Source organism: Mirounga leonina, unplaced genomic scaffold (genome assembly GCF_011800145.1).
Source record: "Mirounga leonina isolate KUSES-001 unplaced genomic scaffold, KU_Mleo_1.0 Mir_200, whole genome shotgun sequence".
Taxonomy (NCBI): Eukaryota; Metazoa; Chordata; class Mammalia; order Carnivora; family Phocidae; genus Mirounga; species Mirounga leonina.
Window position 1 is genome coordinate 26,059,521 of NW_023270503.1, and position 21,720 is coordinate 26,081,240.

The following is a 21,720-nucleotide window of genomic DNA, read 5'->3' on the forward strand; positions in this document are numbered from 1 at the left end:
GAAACGTATTTCCTTTTACTATTGGAGTCAGAGGCCAACCTTTACATGTGACATGACTATGAGGAAACTGATTTTCACAAACCTCGTGTACAAATGAACTGAATACTGTAGTTTACAGACGCTGTTGGGTGAGCCAAGGGCCTCGAGGACGCAAGTTTGGACTGGCTGTGGGGGCCCGCTCCTTGCTGTCACTGCATCACAGTAACCAAAGGATACACTTGCTTTGCATAGAAATAGTGATAAAAACACAGAGACATTTTTTCCACTTATTTATTACATTTGGACCTTTAAGAAACATATAGCATCAGATATCCCACTATTCAATAAAAATCTATTCTAGTTTTTGGGAAGCATATGTGTCACAAACTATCTTGCTTCTAGTCTCCAGGACTTGACTAAGAGTTTATCAAAAAGGTAGGCTCTGATCTATGGGATCCTGAGCCTTGAGGTTTTGAGTTTTGATTATTGTAGAACAATTTCACATGGACGAACTGAATTCCCAGCTGTTTTCCTCCTGGAACGGGCTCATCATTTTGAAGTTGTCTAGTCCACTGCAAGAAGATTCAATTCCTTAAGCTTTGTGACCTATTCTGTCTTTGGAAAACTTGGTAAAAAAGTAATTTTCTTTTTCTGTACAGTAAGGGTGAATTTATCAGAACACACCCAGTATGAATTGTAACAAAAAGGAGTATACATAATGTGTATGTGCCATGTTCATTTTAATGACTACTTCATCAGCTGGTAACTACTCGAACAATGGAGACGATTTCTGGATCAATACGATCCAAGCTTAGTTGTAGTCAATCCTTAACACAACTCTTGGTATCCGACACTGATTGAAAATAAAAAAGGGTAAATGAACAAACATATACTCATACATGATTACGTTTTCAAGAAACTACTCTTTGTGGAAGTATACAGGAAAGGGGACTTTCGGGAAGCTGTTGATGGGGACTGGGAGGTTTAAAGCTACGGCTTTGGTAAGCATCCCAGTGAGCGGCAGGAAGGCATTTGGAAGAGTCGATTGTGCGGCATCAAAGGCTAACTCTCTAGAAGAGGTGGGCGTTTTCTCGGTTAATTTAAATTCTGAGACTTTCAGGAGTGGAGGGCTAGAAATAAGACCCAAAGAGAAGAACCATCTTCACAAAGGCTCAAGAAAGGGGACTGTGCCATTTGGCTCGTGATGCTAAATGGTCCAAAAGCCTTTGGTGGTGCGATATGGACAAGAAAAATATCGATACACAAACCACGTAACACCATTAAAACTCAAAAAACATCTTTTTTTTTCCATTTAAAAAAGTATTTAGAACACATAAAACAAGGCAACATTTATTCTTTCTTCTCGTCTTCCGGCGCGGGGTCTGCGGGCGGCTCCTCCACTGTGGCACTGTTGCTCTCTGAGCTGGTGTTACTGTCACTGGTCCCCTCCTCAGCCATACTGTCCACCCCCTCCTGCCCGCTCTCCTTGTCCTCAGGAGTAGACGTGCCTTCTTCACCATTCTGTTGGCTTTCCGTCGCTTCTTCAAGGTGTGTCTCCTCTGTAATCACACACGTGTCACTGTCAGTTCCAAGACACAAGCTGATTCTTCTAATTACGCGGACTGTCTCGAGCTATGCTGTCCCTCACCAGAGCCCACGCGCCGCGTGTGACATTAAGCACCGGGACAAGCCAGCGTGACTGAGGAAATGTTAGCACCTTGGAAACAATTCATGAATTGGTCTGAAGATCTACTTCTTAGCTGTAAATTTACAAAAGCTAAATACAGATCAAGTATTTCTGATGAATATTCAGCTTCTAAATTTAGATGTGCTAACAGGTATAAAACATACACCAGATTTGGAAGACTTAGTATGAAAGAAATGTAAAAAATTAATCCTTAAAAATGCTGATTACATGTTGAGATATTGTTTAAGATATGCTGGGTTAAATAAATAAATATGTTACTAATACTAATTCATTTGTTCTGCTTTACTTAAAAAATGTTAGAAAATTTACAATTACACAGTGACCTGCATTTTATTTCTATTGGACAATGCTGTTCTGTGCTTTGGATTTAATTAGTGAGAAAGCAGGTATGGAAATGATAGAAGGGTGATATTTTAGGTACTTTGTTAAATGTCATGCTGGGTTCTTTTCTGTAAGAAATTAAGAGCATGAGGTTTTTGCTCTAATAGTCTCAATTTTGTTTTTTCCTTCAGCTAAAAGGATAAATCTGGGTAAAGACCCATAGGCATGCTCTACTCATAAATGAGAAAACAGTGGCAAAGGACAGAGTGTTCTGTCTAGTTGCAAAATGAGCAAAGAATCATACTCCATACCCTAATTCTCAAGCTCCTGCTTTAACCATAAAAATGTACTTATGCTCCAAATTTAAGATAAAAAATATGTTCACACAAAACAGAAAAAGGGTCAGATAACGAAACTTAAAATCTGAATGTGAAATGCTAATCTGCTGAATTAAATTTTGTAGTAACATCTGGTAAAGCGATCTATATTCCATTAAATGTTTTTCTGATGTCAAATCACAAGTCAGTTGAATGCCAAGTACGACTACTGTCCCTCCCCCTTCTTGCATTGATGGTCCAGGGAGCCTTTGGCTGTATTTCCTATAACACTTTTAACTTACTCCTGGTTTGCACAGGGCACTGGGCAGGGTCAAAATAGTGCCAGAAGGTGAGGTGATCTGAAAATTTCAAGTAATCAATTTAATCGGTATTTTATGAAAGTTTTACATGTTACTCTGTGCCTTGAGGAATGCTTTTAATCAGGAAAATCAGTATGCTTGGAAGTAAGAACTTCTCTTGGATGGGGTCAACAAACCTTTTCCGCAAAGACTAGATAGTAAATATTCTGGGTTTTGTGGTCCAGGCGTCTCTGCAACGACTCAACTATACTGTGGGAGCCCCAAAGCCGCCACAGATCATTCGTAAACACACAGGTAAGGCTGTGTTCCAACAAAACTTTATTTATGAAAACAGGTGGCAGGACAGGATTTGGCCTGCAGGTTTTACTTGCCCAACCCTGTCCTAGGACACCAAAGATGCGTGATCCTAAAAGCAACAACCACATACTACGCTTTAGCAATAAAGGTCAAAACACTGAGTGCCAATACCACGTCAAAACTAATACTAAGTGATTTTATGTACATTTCCTTATTTGTCCTTCGGAACTCACTCTCAGAGGCCAGTACCAGAGTACCTACAAGTGAGGAAAGAGATTAAATAATTTATCCAGTCACATGCTAGCAAGTGGTGAGAAAGAGTTTTAGAGCCAGATCTCCCTGACTCCAGGGCCAGTATCCTCCACCATTCCTAGCACTATACTTTCTGTGCCTGACCTGGAAAATGACATGACTCAATCCGGACAATAACCAAGACCTCAAATAGCCACACTAAGGACCAATGCCCCACTGCTGTTTTGTATGGACATCAACATTTTATGTGCATCTACTACAGAGGTTAGGATTTGGGAGGAAACGTGCAGATCATACAGAGACTCGCCCCTGACGCTGACTTTGTGGTCAACGGGCAGGTTACCTGTCTCCATCGGGATGCTCTCGTCGTCCTTCTTCTCCTCGCTCTTACTAGCAGCTTGTTCTTCCTCAGGAACCATGCTGCTCTGACTGCGTTCAGCTTGCTCTGCTGCTTCCTTCTCTCTTTCCTCCTGCCGTTTTCGAGCCTGTTCCTCTGCCTGTGCAATTTCAGCGGCAATTTTTTCCATGTCCACTTCGACTTTCAAACCGCACAACTAGTAGTCAGAAAGGAAGGAGACTCTCTTAGTAATGTTCTTTTCTTATGATCTCTGAACCAGAGAAATTATTTCAAAAGTGGGTTTTCTTGGCTGTGAACTATATACATATATGTGGGAGGGAAAAAACAACGTGGTTCTAGGTCTTCTCTGAAACTTCTGTGTCTACGGGAAAAGACAGTTGCTCTGGTAGCCACATAACAGCAAGTGCTGCGGAATGGGTGGTGAGGCGATGCTGAAAGCACTGAGTTTATACAGAAGGCTTCCAGTGCCTATTTCAAGCTACCAAACACAAGATTTACTTGTTGTAATACAAAGTGTAAACTATAAGCTACCTTTAATGAATAAATCTCAAAAAAATGGAAACAACTCATGACTGCATGAGTTTAAAACACCCGGGGATTCTAGGGTCCACAGGCCTAGTCCTAGTACATGTGTGGATACTACCGGGTATCTTTTTTTTTTTTTTTTTTTTAAGATTCAATTTATTTGGGGCGCCTGGGTGGCTCAGTTGGTTAAGCGACTGCCTTCAGCTCAGGTCATGATCCCAGGGTCCTGGGATCGAGTCCCGCATCGGGCTCCCTGCTCTGCGGGGAGCCTGCTTCTCCCTCTCCCACTCCCCCTGCTTGTGTTTCCTCTCTCGCTGTGTCTCTCTCTGTCAAATAAATAAATAAAATCTTTAAAAAAAAAAAAAGATTCAATTTATTTATTTGACAGAGAGACACAGCGAGAGAGGGAACACAAGCAGGCGGAGTGGGAGAGGGAGAAGCAGGCTTCCCGCAGAGCAGGGAGCCCGATACAGGGCTCGATCCCAGGACCCTGGGATCATGACCTGAGCCGAAGGCAGATGCTTAATGACTCAGCCACCCAGGCGCCCCACTATATGATATCTTAAACCTATTGAAATTTTGCCAGAAAATGGAAATAATTTCATAAAGCAAAGACCTTACCATTAGAGCAAAGTTCACCCTATTTCAAAGTGAACAACATTCAATAAAAACACTATTTTGGAGAAAGGAATGAGAAAAAAGTAACAGTCATGGTGATAAAAAGTACAGTGAATATATTAAATTGATACCCTTTTAAGTTCATTGTTAAATGAATCTGTGCTTTCCAGGAATTTCCTCTTCTTTTCCTGGTGTCGCTCCTCTATTTGAAGAAGTTCAGCTTCTAGTTTTCGCTGAAAGACATATGATCAGGCTTTAGTATTACTGAATTATTTTCTTGAAAGCAAATGTCAAACAGAAAGTACGTCTCATTTTTTAATGGTCCATGCTTTCTCACAGCATGACAAAGGTTCTGAATTTTTAAATTAAATCATTTACTGCACAACGTGTCTAGCTAAGATTTTAAAAAAATAAAATGCAGCACAGAGGAGTAACTACAATTAACAAGTGTATGTTAAAGAATACTGTTTCAGGCCTGAGCAATTTCTTCAGAAAAAAATATTTAGTTAAGCAGTAAAGGTTGAGAAGATGTCTTAAAATTCTTAATGCACAAACTTTACATCACAAGAGTCTGTATTACAGTTTTAATGACAAACTTATTAAATCTCTGGGAAACCTCCACTTCTTCAAGCCTCTTCCCTGAATCAGGAACAGGTTAGACTGAACACAGAAATATTTAGCTTGAACACTGATGCATGGTAGAGAATCATGCCACTGGGGCTCCGTGATATAGGCCTAATTTATTATAACAAATGCTTTGTGACTTTACCTGATGAACCATTAAGGACTGGACCTGTCGTTTGAGGACCTGCATTCTAGCTGTTGTGACAACTGAACGGACGTCTGGCACCACACTCTCACTAAGGATTTCACTGATGAGGCGGTGGTTTCTCTGGAAACGGGCGGTGGCGGTATGCTTCATTGAGAAGCCATCATCATAATCTGGAATAAACAAGATGTCTGGAAATGAAGTCACCAGTAACCATAAACAGGAGAGACTAACAATATTAACACCTAAACACCAAGGAGCCGTGGCCCTCACTGGTCTAACAAGGGGGCCCTTTCCAGCGAGGAGTCTGCTTCTCCCTCTGTCCCCCCCACCCCCATGCTCTCTCTCTAATAAATAAATAAATAAAATCTTTAAAACAAAAACAAACCCAAGAGGGTCTTAAGGGCATCATGGGAGCACTGGGGCAGTTGCTTGATAAAAACCATGGGGAGGACATAATGTGTTCATTGGCCAGGGTAGTGGTTATTCTCATGAAATCTTTAAGTGATGATATACGTCTGAGACGGACTTGGCTGAAACACAAATGAGATAAAACCATGTGTCTTCTGGTCTGGAAATCCATCACCGGGAAAGCTGCATGTTACAGCAAGACTGCAATGCTGCTGAACAGTTCACTCTCTTGGTAGTAATTTAAGGCATTTATACCTGATGACAACATAGGAATTGGGCAGTGTCTTTGTCACTGTATTACTTTTTTTTTTTTTTTTAAGATTTTATTTATTTGCAAGAGAGAGAATGAGAGACAGAGAGCATGAGAGGGAGGAGGGTCAGAGGGAGAAGCAGATTCCCTGCTGAGCAGGGAGCCCCATGCGGGACTCGATCCCGGGACTCCAGGATCATGACCTGAGCTGAAGGCAGTCGCTTAACCAACTGAGCCACCCAGGCGCCATCACTGTATTACTTTAATACCAAAGTAATGAAAATGCCGACTGCAGAGAAAACATTATCTCTAGCAATACTGTGTCCCAGACCACTATCTACATTTTATTTGATTAAAAAAACCATTAAAGGGCGCCCGGGTGGCTCAGTTGGTTAAGCAACTGCCTTCGGCTCAGGTCATGATCCTGGAGTCCCGGGATCGAGTCCCGCATGGGGCTCCCTGCTCAGCAGGGAGTCTGCTTCTCCCTCTGACCCTCCCCCCTCTCATGTGCTCTCTCTCAAATAAATAAATAAAATCTTAAAAAAAAAAACAAAAAAACCATTAAAGCCCTAAGCTAGTTTTATAGGAAAAGAATGTTTACTACCAAATTTTACTTTTAATTTTTGTCAATCTATACACGTACATAGTTGTCAGTGTGTAAAGATATTATGTTGTTTTCATTCACTCAAGTTCATACACATATAGCATGGATCTGGTTTAAATATTTTTTTTGAATAGCTATGCAACAGTGTTTCCTTAATCTCCACCTTTGCTCTATTACCTCCACAGTTTTGGACGTATCTGCTAACAATCCATACTATCATTTATTTAATATAGTTACTTAAATTAACTCACTTAAAAAAAAAAAAAAGCTTCCTCTTAAGCAATACACATTAAAATAAAAGTTCCTGAGCGCCTGGGTGGCTCAGGTTAAGCGTCTGCCTTTGGCTCGGGTCAAGATCCTGGGGTCCTGGGATCAATTCCCACATGGGGCTCCTTGCTCAGTGGGGGGTCTGCTTCTCCCTCTCCCTCTGCTCCTCCCCCCACTGGTGTTGTCTCTCGCTCTCTCAAATAAATAAAAAAATCGTAAAAAAATAAAAATAAAAGTTCCTCTCCGAATCACCTAATCATCTTAGTGTCCCACCAGACGTGGAGGGACCACACTTTAGGAAACTTTGCCAGAGGCCCAAATTGTACTGCTATGTCCCAGTTTAGCACCTCCCTTATTATTTGGTAATTAAGTAGTTCCCAAAATGCTCATCATTAAAAACACCACAGCTACAAACTGTTGTGCAAATTATTTTTTGTCTCCTTTCAAGTAATTTCTTTAGGACGTATACTTCTGAAATTAAAATCACTGGAATATAGGATACCATTAAAAAAAATTCTGCGACCTTCCTATTTCTTTAAGGAAGTTTTTCATATTCACACTTGAGATTATACATGGTATATTCATGTTACCTCTATCTAAACTATATATACTTTTTTGTTTTTTGCTTTCTTCTTTCATTTATATGGCTCTAGTGTTGATCACTGGTAGGGGAAATCAAGTCTTGGCAATCTGGGCTTGTCTTCCCTTACACTTAAGAGTTGTCTGACTTTTTGGGGGTGGGCTTATATTTTCTAGTTATTTTCTAATTCACCAGTTCTTTACCTCATTCTCTAAAATGCCATTTAAAAAACCCTTCACTGTCTTGTGTGGAAACTGCATATGCCTTCTCTAGAATAGCAGTTGGTAGCTACTGCGCTCACGGGGGGCTGCCCTTCTCTTGGACTGATGCTCATCCCCACCTCGCTAATTTTCCTCTTTCTACTCAGTTCTGGGGCATAAAGTCCAGAAGTCACTCTTATCCTGGCATCTTCATTTTCACCTGTCCTTTCTTACCAGCGGCTTTAAGTTCCTATCTTAAACTTAAACGACGTAATGGGCCGAAGTCTGAGGAACAGAGAAGAGGATCTTCTTTTGAAGACTGTTGCTGAGTGAATCTCTAAAGTCCTGCTCAATGTTCACAATGTCACCTTTCACCTAAAGAAAACTTTAATTGCTTCTACTAGTGGCTTCCATGTTGCTAGTCTTTGTTTATACTGATCCCTCATCCTTCCAATTATTTGTAGATTGGATCTTCTTCTATTTGTTAGTTCTATATGTTTTTCTTGCATTAATCATCCAATTTGAGTAATTTTGGTCTGTGTTTGCTAGCGTGTCAGCACTGCTGATTCTGTTTAACACTTGGTATAGTTTCTATTCCATATTCTATTCTGTTATTTACATTATTCCATTCTATATTTATGAGAACATTTGTCAATATCCCAGTCCATTCTTTTTAAAAGCATTTTTTTCCCTCTCCTTTTGGATGTATGTTTATTCATGTTTTTAGGTGGCATTATTGCTTCCTCTCTCCATTAAAGTTCTTACAAGCCTCCTCTTTGTTACCCCTACTCTGAAATGGGATCTTTAATTATTTTCTTGATGTTTTTGTTGCTTGTAGCTAGAGCTTCTAGCCTTTTCCACATCACAGCAGCACATGACAAAATGTTACCTGTAAAGCAGGCGTGGTTCATGGAGGAGTATGCTCCCCGATGCAGGGGGCTAGCTCTGAGGTTCCTCGCAACTTCAGACCCTGCCTGGCTCTAGAGACCAGGCGTGTAATCTGTGTACCTGCAAACTAGTCGTGGATGCCAATCAGGAACCTCCCCTATTTGTATGTATGTATAAAGTGTGTATGTGTGCATCCTCATGTGTTATCATGAGCTACGTTGGATTTCTGAATTAACTGGAAAACAACTCCATAATGCTTCTTCCCACTCATTAACTTTCTCCCTTAAGAGCCTTTAATTCAGCAAGTTTAAGGAACCAATAGGAAAACAGGATGTAACTAGAAGGCATTTAGATTTTAAAAGTAGTTGAGGCAAAATTCTGATTGTGACTCAAAAACCTTTCCTGCATTCTGAGTATAAAGATTCTCATAAACAATAGTTTTTGCTATCTTCTGTACTAACAAGGATATATCGTTTTCTTACGGGAAATTCATATACAGATCTTAAGATAATTAATCAAAATATTAAAATGGCACTTAAATATGTTTTGTTTTCCATTTAGGATAGGAAATAAACTTAAAAGACTGATCGTACTTTAGTTCTCAGAGAACGCATTAAACAAAACCCCATTTTTTTTTTTTTTTACCGTCTGGATCTTCAGCAGGCTGAATGCTCATGTACGGTTCTCCTTTCTCCATGCGAGACTGTCTCTGTCGACTTTCTTCCTCTAAAGCAGCTTCTGCACGACTTTTTGCATTTATGTAAGCAAGGTATGCGGGGGAATTATGATAGGCCTTCATAGATTCATTGTACTCTATCTGAAATTCAAATGTTTTTCAGTTTTATAATTAACATATTGCAGGTTATACAAATACCTTTATCTCCTTTGAATATCAAAAGATATAATTATCTTCTTTCTACAGACAAGGAATCTGAAGTGTAGAGAAATTAAGTGACTTGAGCCAGCACACAGAGATAGTACAGCCTCAGCTGATTAGATCTTTTGTTTCTTTTATAAAAAACAAGCAAATGTTTATCCATTTTATATTGTCTCCATCCCACTGTGGTCCCCATTCTACCTTTTCTGCTTCGTATTCGTTTAAATATTCTTGTTTTTCTTCATCAGTGAGATCTCGCCACATGCCACCAATAATCTTGCCAATCTCCCACAACTTTAGGTCAGGGTTGGAAGCTTTTACTTGGTCCCAGACCTTAAAAAGGAAACATGAAATTTCAGTATGGATGCCTAAAAATATAGACCTTTAAAAATCCTTTTTAATATACACATTTTTAAACATAAACAAAAGCAGAAGGAATAGTATCAAATCCCTATGTTCTCATCAGCCCACTGCAACAATTATCAATCTCATTTCCTCTGCTGGATTAATCCATGGCAGATCTCAAGACATCTCCAATCAGTGTTGACAGTTAGGATGAGCTAACCCAATAACACAGTCTCTGTCTCTCTAAAAGTTCAGAGAATTTAGAAGGAAAGTGGTTAATCTGCATAACACAACAGACCATATCATCAAATACATGTATAGTAATTGTGACCCAAAATTTCTAAATAGTGGTGAAAATAGCTAAATGCTCTTGCTATTAATAAAGATACTGGCTCTATTTGTTACTTTACGAGAATATAGGTTCATCACTAAACCAAACCACGAGGGAAAATTTAAGAAGTGTAAAGAAAATGAAAATTACCATAAGCTTACTGTGTAGAGATAACCACTGCCTTCTAGGCCTTTTTTTTCTTCAGACTAACATACTGTTGCTATCGTTTTATAAAAAATAAGATACTAATACATGTAGTCCTATGTGCCTTTTTTCACTTCACATTTTTCTCATGTCACTGAATTTCTCCAAAGGGCTACGTATCACTGTCTTATGGATTTAAACCATTTATTTAATCATGTTTCTCTTGCTGGATTTTAGTTCCAGAATTCTGAAATCAGAACTAAGTTCTTTAAAAACTGCAATTCCTTATCCTTTCCTCTGACTATGCACAGAAATGCTGGCTAAGCCATTATGAAATCTGATGTAGAGCAAAGCAGCAAAGAGAGCAGTCCTTACTCCCTCTGGCCCCTGGCACCTACCTTTCTGCTGTACCTCATGTAGGGCATCAGCGGCTTATCTGGTGGCTTTGGGGGTTTTGGAATCGTAATACCAGAGGATGCCTACAAAAGAGTTAAATACATTCATTATTCAATTGCAAGTAGTTCACCAGCAAAATGAAAAGAGAGTCCCTTAAAAAATTCTAATGCGCCTTTCTTCTACTCGTCCATGGATACAAGATTCTTATATTTTCTCCACTGAAAATAGCTATCACTGCAAATTCAGAAATGTTCACATCAAAAGAAAATAAAGAAAATGACTTTAGGCACATAATTTTAAAATATTTTACTTAGCAGTTTTTTGATACTGCTTTGACAACCTGGCTGTAAGAACAAATAAGGTATTATGTAATAATCCATACATCGAAAATATATGGTTACATATCACATGTCTCAAGTTTAGGACATAACCTAGCACCCTTTCATTGTGCTTAATTTACCATTACACATACAGTCAACACTTGATTATCTGCCCGAGTCTGGGCTCCTTCAGCACTTACCACTCTCACACTGTCTGCGAGGGACCTTGTATCTACTTGCACTATTTCAGGAACGCACTGCACCCCTACAAAAACAACATCCCTACAAAAACTACCTTCTAGGTTCAAAACAGAAAGCAAAAACCTTATTTCCTTTATCAGGACTAGAGATTTTATTTTTCTTAAGGCTCTAGGTCCGCATCTAGTGGCTTTCTATAAAGGAGATCAAAAAGTATAAACTAAAGTCATGCCTTTTTTGTCCTTAGTCCTAATAATAATGTAGGAGTGAACAAGTTTACCAAGGACAGAGAAATGGCAGACACAGGGCCCAGTTAGATTATTTTTGAGGCCTTATATTGATTAAAAATTTCTGGTTTTGTGCGGAGAAAGAAAAATGAAAACAAAAGGAGGGAAGACTAAAAGTATTTTTTAAAAAGGTTAAAAAAAAAAAGTGGGATAGAGAGGGGAAAAAAGGCAAAGAAAAAGATGAGAGACTGGTTCTTTCTATGAGCTAATATCTAGATAAGAGATATCAGATAGCGTCTAGTGGGCACCCCAGATAACTCCAATCCATGAGCGCCTACTTCTGAGCTTAGTTTCATCTGAACATATATGACTACATTTGATCAAGGACCCAGAATAAATTAATCATGGCTGAGTCACATTTATTTCCCCCCAATTTCTAGGAGACAATGGATATTGGTTCTTCTTGCCAGGCTAGGGGGAAGAAGTGCTGGCTTCACTCTATCAAAAGACAGGGACTGGCAAATCCTTATAAGGAGACTAAGAGATATTTTGTTCCCTTGCCCTTCAGTTGCTGCTGTGATAAAACCCTGGACAAACGCCTCCTTTCTGGGTTGGGACACCAATTATAACCTTATTTTTTATCCAAGGGCTCAGAGATTAGTTTGTCTGTCCCATTCCACTGCTTTCAAACAATGCTTCCTCCTCCTATGACGAGGGTCCTCGTCCATCCCTATGTACTTTCAGTAACACTGCTTCTTCATATATGAAATTGTTAGAAAGCGTATCACTTTTGAAACAGTATTTCCGCTCTTCTTTCCACTCCTCCCATACATTCATACCATACCTCATGCTGGTGCCCATGCAGACCCCTGTTTTGTTTTTTTAGCCAGCACTGGGCAACGGAGTGAGATAAGCCACAAGGGATAGACACTGTCAACAGCAATGGTATGAACAGCCAATAAGAGAAGATCTGTCTCAAGGTCCGCAGCTCCTTCAAGGAGGGTTAAGCTTACATCATCGTTCACAGTAAGATACACAAAGGCCTGGTTTTTCATATGTAAAGTTATTAGAAAGCATTTCCAACTTATATCCAACACAAACCTTCAGAATTCCACGAAGTGGGTTATAAATAAGTTGGAATTGTGCCAATAATTGAAGTTGGTCAATTACAATCACCACTAACAAATTTTCTTTAAAGAGATAAAGAACTCGAAAATGTCTATGTTTATATATTGAATTAAAACACTTTAAAAACAAATCATAGTAATATATGCTGACTACTTTTCAAAGTACCACATTTGATAATATTAATGGATTTGCTTATTCCTCCTTCTTTCTTCCAAAGGAAAGTACCCAAATTGTCTACATATTGAGGCTATATTTTCATTATTTGAATGAAACGAGGCTATATTTCATTGACTAGTCAATTTATAAATACAAACAAAATAAAACCCAAAACAATAACCACAAAGTTAAATTCTAGCTGGTTTTCAGGACACTAAAGATTTATAATCACTAAACATCCCCAATTTATTTACCGTCTCAGCAGACATCTTTCTACAATGTCTTAAACATTACTCCTTACAAAAAAAAAAAAAGGCTGTTTGCACTGAAAACACTTTAACCTTATTTTGATAAGAGTCCATCAGAAACAACCCCTGCTTCCTCTACTCCTCTGGCTTGAGGAATGAGAGCTGCTGGTCCCTTCTCTAAATGGCCCAGTGGTTATGCCTTTGGAGGGAATGTTCCCTTTCTTTGCAGTTTCTTTCCTTGTTTCTATCAGGAAAGCTACCACTAGCAGCAATTGTCCCTCTTTATAATTTTCTGCTTCTAACTGGCAATGAGTTGGAGGGAACGTAAGTAACTATTCTTAGCTAAGTTAAAACTGTGCTTATACAAGAGTAATTCCTGGGAATCACCTATGAATAAAGATCATGATTTTGTGAAATTTATTTTGGCCACTCAAAAGATACTGTTCTTGTTTCTTCTAATTTTCCGCTTTCTCTGGTAGAGTTTTCTTCTAGAATGGAATTTCCATTACAGCACAGAAATAAGCCATTTTTAACGTTTTGTCTCAAACTCTTTTCACACCTGTACTTAAGAAAATGTTAACCGCCATTGGAAAGGACTGACTAGGAATGAATTCCATCTCATAGCTATCGCAGGCACTCCAAAAGATTTCGCCACGCTGTATAAAGTCTCAAAACTATTCAAGTGTACTGGAGTCATGAGGGAAACCAGATGTTTTGTAGAGCCTACTGGAAGCTACTTGATAGGGTGTCACAGACCCATTCTTTCAAATCACTGACTTAAGGCTATTTATAAACCATAATACGAAATAGGAGCCAAAAGGAAAAAAAAAAGGTAACACATCATTGGGGTCATCTTAAAATAAAACACTTTTATAATGGTCAAAATCATATCCATTAAGTCCTAACAAAGCTTAAGTTAGATATATAAAAAAAAGTTGTGTAAAACTTTAGGGCATAACTAGTTTTCTTAAGACAGCAAATTCAGTGACCTAAAAGTTGAAGGAGCTGGGATTAAGAGGCTAAAAGCCTTCAGTTTCTAGGCCCCTTCAGGTTAAGTCTAGACAGCAGTTTGATTACACCTCAATCTGGGGCTGAGAGGACAATAATACCAAGAAAACCACCACAAAGAACCAAAACACCAAATTTTCCATGCCCAACAACCCTCCTGTACTAATCTACCCCGAAGCTAGTGCCCACTCCAAATGCTGGGTTCGAACATTCCCAAGAGAGAATGAGGACAAAAAGATAATTGACTCTGGCCCTGAGACAGTGGGTGACCTTTCCTTTTCCTATTGAATGATTTCTTTCTATTAACAGAGAATTCCCACAGATACATCTAAGTTAGGAACAAAATGCTTGTACAAACTGAAATACAAATGATTCTAATAATACAGTTATCACCATTTCTATTCCATTAATGTAGATAATCAAGAGCTGACTGTATAGAGCTATTAAAATATAATCATTCTCTTGTTCACTCCTCATGAATAATTTTCTGCATTAACATGAATGATCCAAAATTGATTCTGCTCCTTGTTTAAATTAAAATGTTCTTTATCATTGGATAACCTTGCCACCCATTATACTTGTGAAACACATTTAGGCCAGGGAAAAACACGTACCAATGTACATAAAAACTGTATGCATTGTGAAATGCATACATACACACACTTTGTCAAAATTCTTTTCAGATACCATGAAATATGCATGGCACATAAAACTTGATATGCTTATGAAATACAAATTATGCAGAAACAATGAAAAATTTAGACAAACAAAACCTATCAAGCTAAGCAGTATGCTTACCAAGATAGACATATAGTTTGATAGTTACAAGCTTTTTGCTCTAGCTTGACTACAGGGTGAGAGGGCTCTTTTGAAGTCACATTAATTATTTATGAATTATTTATGAATATAGCAAACAAAAACCAAGTATTAAAAAGTTTACAGCCATTCGGGGTTGTATAAATTCTCACCAATGCCACATTCCAATGTATGTTAGGTATTTGCCTTTTGGATTTATTTTTATTTATTTCTGGTAAATCATTTTTACATTTATTTCTTTGCTACTTAAGCTTCCTTGAATACACTTTAAGATGATTCTAAAATAAAAATCTGAAGTATATCACCCAATTTTGGGTATCTTAGGTTGATCATTTAAATGAAACATCCTCAGTTTCAGAAATCATACCCCTTGTCCTATAGATTTTAAATGCACTTTTAGTTGTAGGTATCTAGTTTGGCATGTCAAATTAATTTCATTCAACTTGCATTCTGCAATTCTTTGAAGTTACATTAAACCTTTTTTCTTTTTAACTGGAGAGAAATGAATCTCAGAAAGTCAACTATTAAATCCAAAAGACAAATAATTATGTGTAGCAGTTCAAACTGGTAGGCCAGCCAAAAAAAGCCCAGGTCCGTAAGCCGGGCTTTTATTAAGAAACTGAGTTCTTGAGCCTGATGCCAATTACCTTAAATGAAAGATACTCTTTATCTCAAAAAGGGTATTTTAACCATAAGAAATTCTAGGTTTATCTACATATAGTATAAGCAGTAAGTGCCCAGGGCTTTAGCTCTACCAACCACCAAACAGAATGGATTCTTCTTTTCTTCTACATACATATCCAGATCTCACTCTTTTTTTTTTTCCAGTGTAAGATCGTACAACGAATGTTTAAAATAGTCAAAAAGCCAGGTTAAAAAAATTTTTTTTTAAATGGCTGTGCTGATGATTCAAAAGGACCTAACTCTGGAGGCATTTCTGGTCAAATCCAGTTGTTTGCCGGATGCTGTAATAGTTGATTCTCCTACCGTGACCCGGCTGTTGGTGCCCGGGTTCCCTCCCAGCCTGTAGTTGTTGTAGGCGAGATGACTGTATGGATTGTATCCCACAAACCCTGGTGTGCTGGGCATTTGCTGATGGAAACAAATGAGACAAAAACACGAATGAGAAATGAGCTCAAACGAGGAAAACACAGAAATGAAAAATGATCTGCATATGGCATGCAAAAGCAACCTGAATTTAAACAAGCAATGATGTGTTGTAATTGTTCTTTTTCTTTCATTGAGAAACCAGTCTGCAAGTGGTTTTTTTTTTTTTTTTTTTCCTTCTTCCCTTTCTTTCTCTTTGCAGGGGCCAGGTGTGTTTGTTGTCAGTGTTGAGTGTCTCTGCTTGTTTTTTCAGAATAAGCAATGCACTGAAGTGTCTCAAACACTCTGGATTACTTTATGGTCAATAATATGATATAACAACTTAGCAATAGATGTCTGAGATAGGAAGGCCTGAAATGTGATAAACTAGAAGTCTGAAACACTTTACATGCAAAACAAAACGTGATTTACTTGACAGTTATGTAGATGCCGCCAATGTATTTATCTATTAAAAACAAAAACAAGAAATGGACCGTTTTCAGAGACAATTTTAAATCATTCTACATAATGTGAGAAATGAAAAGATCCTCAAATCAGGAAGCCAGAGTTGTCAGTAGAAAAGAACATATGTGGGATTCAATGGGTGTCACATACATGATTTCAAAACAAAGACTTGTAAGAAATGCATGGATTTCATTCGGGGGTGCTATCTGATCTTTTAAACCCAGTCACTCTTTTTTTTAGGCTTTCTCTTCCATCTCTTCTTTGATCCATCGTCCATAGGTCAATCATGAACACTTTCTGCATTTAGTTTTAATGTGAACTACTTTTCTAGTTGACAGACTTGAACTTTCTTTTTCCATCTAGTTTCTTGATAGCTCTGACCCTTTCAAAACACAACTGCTCATTGCAGCAATGGAATTTTTGGGTTTCGTGAATTATGTGTTGATGTAATCACAAATGGGCTCTTATATAGCAGTGCCCTCAGGGTTAATACAATGACATCCAATGTTCATGAGAATCAAGGTATAATGCATAAAAAGGATGTAGCAAAGAGAAACCAAAAGTAGGGTATTTTACCTAATGAAACTCAATCAAAACTAATTTAATTTTAACATGCAATTAACAGTATTAGTCCTCAATTGTAGAATGTAAAATACACTTAACACATCCCAACCAAGCTGTGGCTGTTATAAACACAATTTTCTAAAACATGCCGCTGCACATATCCTTAGTGTCCAAAAGAAAGATATTCAAGCAGATATTACATTTGAAACTCTTTAGGAGAAGAGAATTGATCAATTCTAGTCTGTATAGTTATAAAAGACGCAAATTAGGCATATTTAAGTAGGCAAAACACAGATGAAGTATCAAAGGCACAAGAGAAATGTATATTACTTGGAGTGGTACATCTGGGTGGTGGTGGTGGTGGTGGTGGTGGTGATGGTAGAAGTAATGGAAAAAAAAAAAAAGGAAGGAGGATAATTCATTTAATATCCGTTCTGTTGGCTGTCCTAATCCCTAGTCTTCTGTATTTTATGTGTCAATGTGAAATTACAATAGTACAGAAATAGGATTAAAGAAAGGCCAAAAAAAAAAAAAATCCCTCTCTAGATCTGAGAAGTCATAAGGGGGACACTTGGTTTTTGAGCTATTTTTATTATCCCAAAAAATCAAGTCTGTCTTCGAGAGATTATACACTGTCAGAGGCAGTATGTAAGTCAAAATGACATCTTCAAAGGTTGCATAAAGAATGAGCATCACTGTTCAGCATTATGAGGCAATAATGTAAGAAAATTAAGGGAATAAAAAAAAAATCAAAACTAAAACATTACAATTGTACCATTTCCAAAACTGAAGTACATGGTTAGCTCTCTGAGGTCAGGAATCTCAACTGTTCAATTCCACCTGTATAACCACTAGCAGAGTGCCAAGGAGATGGTTGTAAGAGATGTTCTTTGATTTAAGAAAGAAAACAAACCAAACACAGGACTTTAAGATCTACGGGAAGTAACTTTGAAAACTGTATATTACATAAATTGAAATGAGAACATGAGATACAGTATCTCTTCTAAGAAGTATCTTACTAAGGAGAAACCAACTGTTGATAAACAGAACTACAGCATACATCTGAGGGTTAGTAAGTAAGAGCAGTCATCTAGTGGAGAAAAAAATCACACAAGGACCTAATTAGTAGGCTAGCCTGCAATTTCGGGGATAAGGGGTCAGGAAGGAGGGCTAACAGCTGTTAAAGAACTGCTTTTGTAAGCTATGGTCAATGTTAACAGTGTTTTTTTTTTTTTTTTTAAGACAAAAAAACAACAAAACAACAAGGAATCCGTTTCAGTAAGGCCTGAACAGTTCCTGTTATATCTGTTTTGTGGATTGGACGATTATTTTACATGCTGTCCAAGCTGGGCCAGAACTTGCTGGGTGAAAAACCTGGTTCACAAGTATTATTTAGAAACTTGGAAACATATTCAATAGGCAGGATCTGACCCACAGATAATGAAATCCTTACTTAAACAGCTTGAAAAATAAAAATTTACGAGTGTTATTATAGAACTGGAAGCTTTATTGTTTGATTTAATATGAAAGTTATATATAAACAAGGACAGAAAAGTGTAACCAGTTGAAGGTTAGGTTTAAAAATAGTAACAAATGCCAGAATGAGCATTCACTCAATATCAACTTTTAAGACTCTGGATAGAGATTATCTAGAAAGAGGTGTTAAACTTATCATTTATTTCCCATTAAAAAAAAGAACTGAGCATAGGAGGTTGGAATTTCAGCAATATGTTTCTTTAAATGTTGGGGGTGATTCAAGGTAAGATGCAAAGAGTTATTTTATTTAGTAGGAAGTGCTGTTTTTTGGCTGAATTTTTCATCCTGTTGCTGTGATGATTGAGTGACTGTCACTGGAAGACATCTGGGTTTTTGTATCAAGGCCAGACTTGGCTATTACATTAACAAGAAAATTAAAACTTACTGTTGCAGGAGCTGGGGTGGGAGGTGGGGCATAAGATGGTCTTTCTGTTTGAAAGAAAATAAATAACTTCTTGTAAACAACTGAGATATAATACTATGCAACAAAACTACCAATGGTCCTGTTTTGAAGAAAAAAAAATGAGAGTATTTTGGAATTCCCATTTGCTAGGGCATTAGTCTCTTATTAATACATAAATATAAAAAATGAAACTTACTTGACATTTTGGAAGATTAAGTTCTCAGTTCCTTAAGAATGAATCTGAGACACTAAAATAAAAAAAAGAAAAAAAAAGAAAAAAAAAAGAGAATCAAAACTCAGCAAGCATAAGAGATGTTTTCCTAAAGAATAGGGTAGTTTAATTGGTATTTCTTAGTAAAATTACACTATCTTCTAGTAATCATATCCTTTGCATATTTTACTAAATCCTATAGGTCACTTGGTTCATCAGAATTAAACAACTAAAACAAACTACTGGGGATATTAAAAGTAATATTAGACGTGTACTTTCAAGTTTTTTCTTGCCACCTCCTGCACGGAAAACATTTTGCTAATGCCATGTAAACATTTAATCAAACTGATAAAAATATAATGACTGAGCATAGAATGTGATGCATTATCAGGGCCCACCCCAAAGGCGCCTACCACATACTAACAGCTCACTGATCAACAGCAGCTCTACCTTCCTCTTACAATAACAACTTCTATTAAAACAAGGCAGCATTTTATTTCTGGAGGCAGCGCAAAAGGTAACTGGTTGATAATGAGCTTTACATTCTCTTACAGCGGTAAATAGCTTTATATCTCCTGGGAATAACTTTTGAGCATCTACCTGAAAAACTTATTAACCCTTCACAGCCCATTTCAAAATATCTCTCCTCAATGGAGATTTCGTGATAAATTACTTGGGGAGGACAAATTGCTTCCTCCTCTGTACTCCTATCCAATTCACATAAATCTAAAATATTGTTCATTATATTGTGTTATACCTGTTAATATGGCTAAACTGTAGAACAGAGGCCATCTCATTCATTATTGTAGTCCCAGCACCTAGCTCAATTCTTATATTTTGTCTTAGTATTACCAGCTCGGAACAAGAACATAAAGGCGTCAGCTTGTTTCTTACATCAATATACATCACACACAATGCGTACAAAGACACAAACGTTTTAGAAAAAGAGCAAATAACTTCTATGACTACTGGAGTACTTTCATCTAACATTATGTGAAACAAGCATGATGCTTTTGCTTCTAGTCGACATTTTAAGGGAATTCCCTGGAGCATAAGGAATCAGAGGACTGTGTGGGAAGAAATCTTTTTTCAATGGCCCAGACTGGGTCTCTCCCTTTCCGTAAGGAAGGGGCAGAAACCCTGCACTCTGGTGCAGATCTCCTTCCTCCGCACATATTGGGGCGTGTGTGTGTGGCTGTCAACAAGTAGGCCTCGCTGTGGGGAGCCCTGACAATAATTGCCAAAGCTCCCTGGTACATCACACTTTATTGTTAATACTTTAAAATTACTGCTCTCGTCTGCTACGATAAATTCTAAGAGTGGGCTTGTACGTTTGTCTGCCACTGGATCCACCCCTGGAGCCTGGCATAAAATACTAGGTATCCGTTGAACACTTTATACGGGGGCAGCCTTATCACTTGTCTCGGTTCATGGTCACAACTACCCTACGAGGTATGTATTGATACCCTACTTTGCACATGAAAAATGGGAGCCCCGGCGAGTTTAAGTCACTTGTCTAAAGCCACACAGCCAGGAAGTGCCAGAGCTGGGTTTCAAACCCAGGCCAAACTGTTTCAGAGCTTTCGCTCTCTACTCGAAGCCACACCGTGAGTCCTCGGTCGCTGCCGAACCAAGGGGAAGCCACCTTCCTGGGGGGATGCACCACGGGCTTGGCTTGCCCCAAGGGCTTCCCCTGAGGTCGTTTCCTTTAGGTTGTTGCGGAGAAGGCACTTCACTAACAACTCCACTGAAGAGGGGAATGCATAGGTGCCTTGACCAATTCCGCGGGGTTAGTGGAAGGGGCAAATCTTGCCGCCGGGGAGGGCCCCAGAGGGGACTCCCTCCCGAACCCCGCTCCGCTAGGCCTCGCGGAGGCCGCAACCGGCCCCCAGCTCCGGGCCCACGGCCCAGCCTGAACCCCAGCAGCCCCCGGGAACTCGAGGTCCAGCCGGGCCGGGACACCGCGACTCGCCACCCTCCCGACCCGCTCGGGCCCAGTCGGAAGCACTCACCCGCGGGCAGAAAAAGCGCCCGCAGCTCCGGCCTCGTTTCCCTTTGTCCCGCGCACGCCCCGCCCCTCGCGTCCGGAGCGTCCGCACTCGCACTTTCCACACTCTTCTTAATTGCTTGCCAGGCCTCACCGGGCTCTTTTTAAAAAATAAACCTCCCGGCGAGGACGCGATGATGCTTCGTCGGTCAGGGATTTTTTTCAGGCCCCATACGATCTTCAACCCCCCCCGAACGTGGGCCCTCTCCAGGCCGGGCGCCGATTCGTCACGGCGAAGGGGGCGGAGGGGCCCGGCGGCGGGAGAGGCCCGGTCGGCCGCCGCGCGGGGCCGGAGCGGCGGCAGGTGGCGCGGCGGGAGGCGCTGGCCTGGGCTTCCGCACGCGGGGCCGGGGGACGGCGGGGTCTCTCCGCGTAGAGAGGCCCGGAACCACCGCGGCCGCGCCAGCCAGGCTCCCGCCGCGCCCGCGGGTGGTGGTGGTGGTGGTTTTCCCGGGTTCTTCTTGCTCTTTCTCTCGGAGCAAGAGTATATACTTGAGCAAGCTGAGGGTGGAGGCGAGGACGACCGGGTTCGCGGAGTTTCCGTTCCCAC

General features: G+C 39.4%; 1 protein-coding gene across 1 annotated transcript; it reads right to left on the minus strand.

Annotated features, from left to right (window-relative positions):
* Nucleotides 1–256: 256 nt before the first annotated feature.
* SMARCE1 (SWI/SNF related, matrix associated, actin dependent regulator of chromatin, subfamily e, member 1) lies at nt 257–21,408 on the minus strand. Its single transcript, XM_035027072.1, has 11 exons — nt 21,136–21,408; nt 19,109–19,160; nt 18,895–18,938; nt 15,846–15,950; nt 10,760–10,840; nt 9,743–9,874; nt 9,310–9,481; nt 5,465–5,637; nt 4,827–4,928; nt 3,538–3,748; nt 257–1,538 (listed from the first exon to the last, which is right to left on the minus strand). Exons 2-11 carry the CDS (start codon nt 19,113–19,115, stop codon nt 1,330–1,332), a joined length of 1,236 nt encoding a protein of 411 aa, XP_034882963.1. The 5' UTR covers nt 19,116–19,160; nt 21,136–21,408; the 3' UTR covers nt 257–1,329.
* Nucleotides 21,409–21,720: the final 312 nt, after the last annotated feature.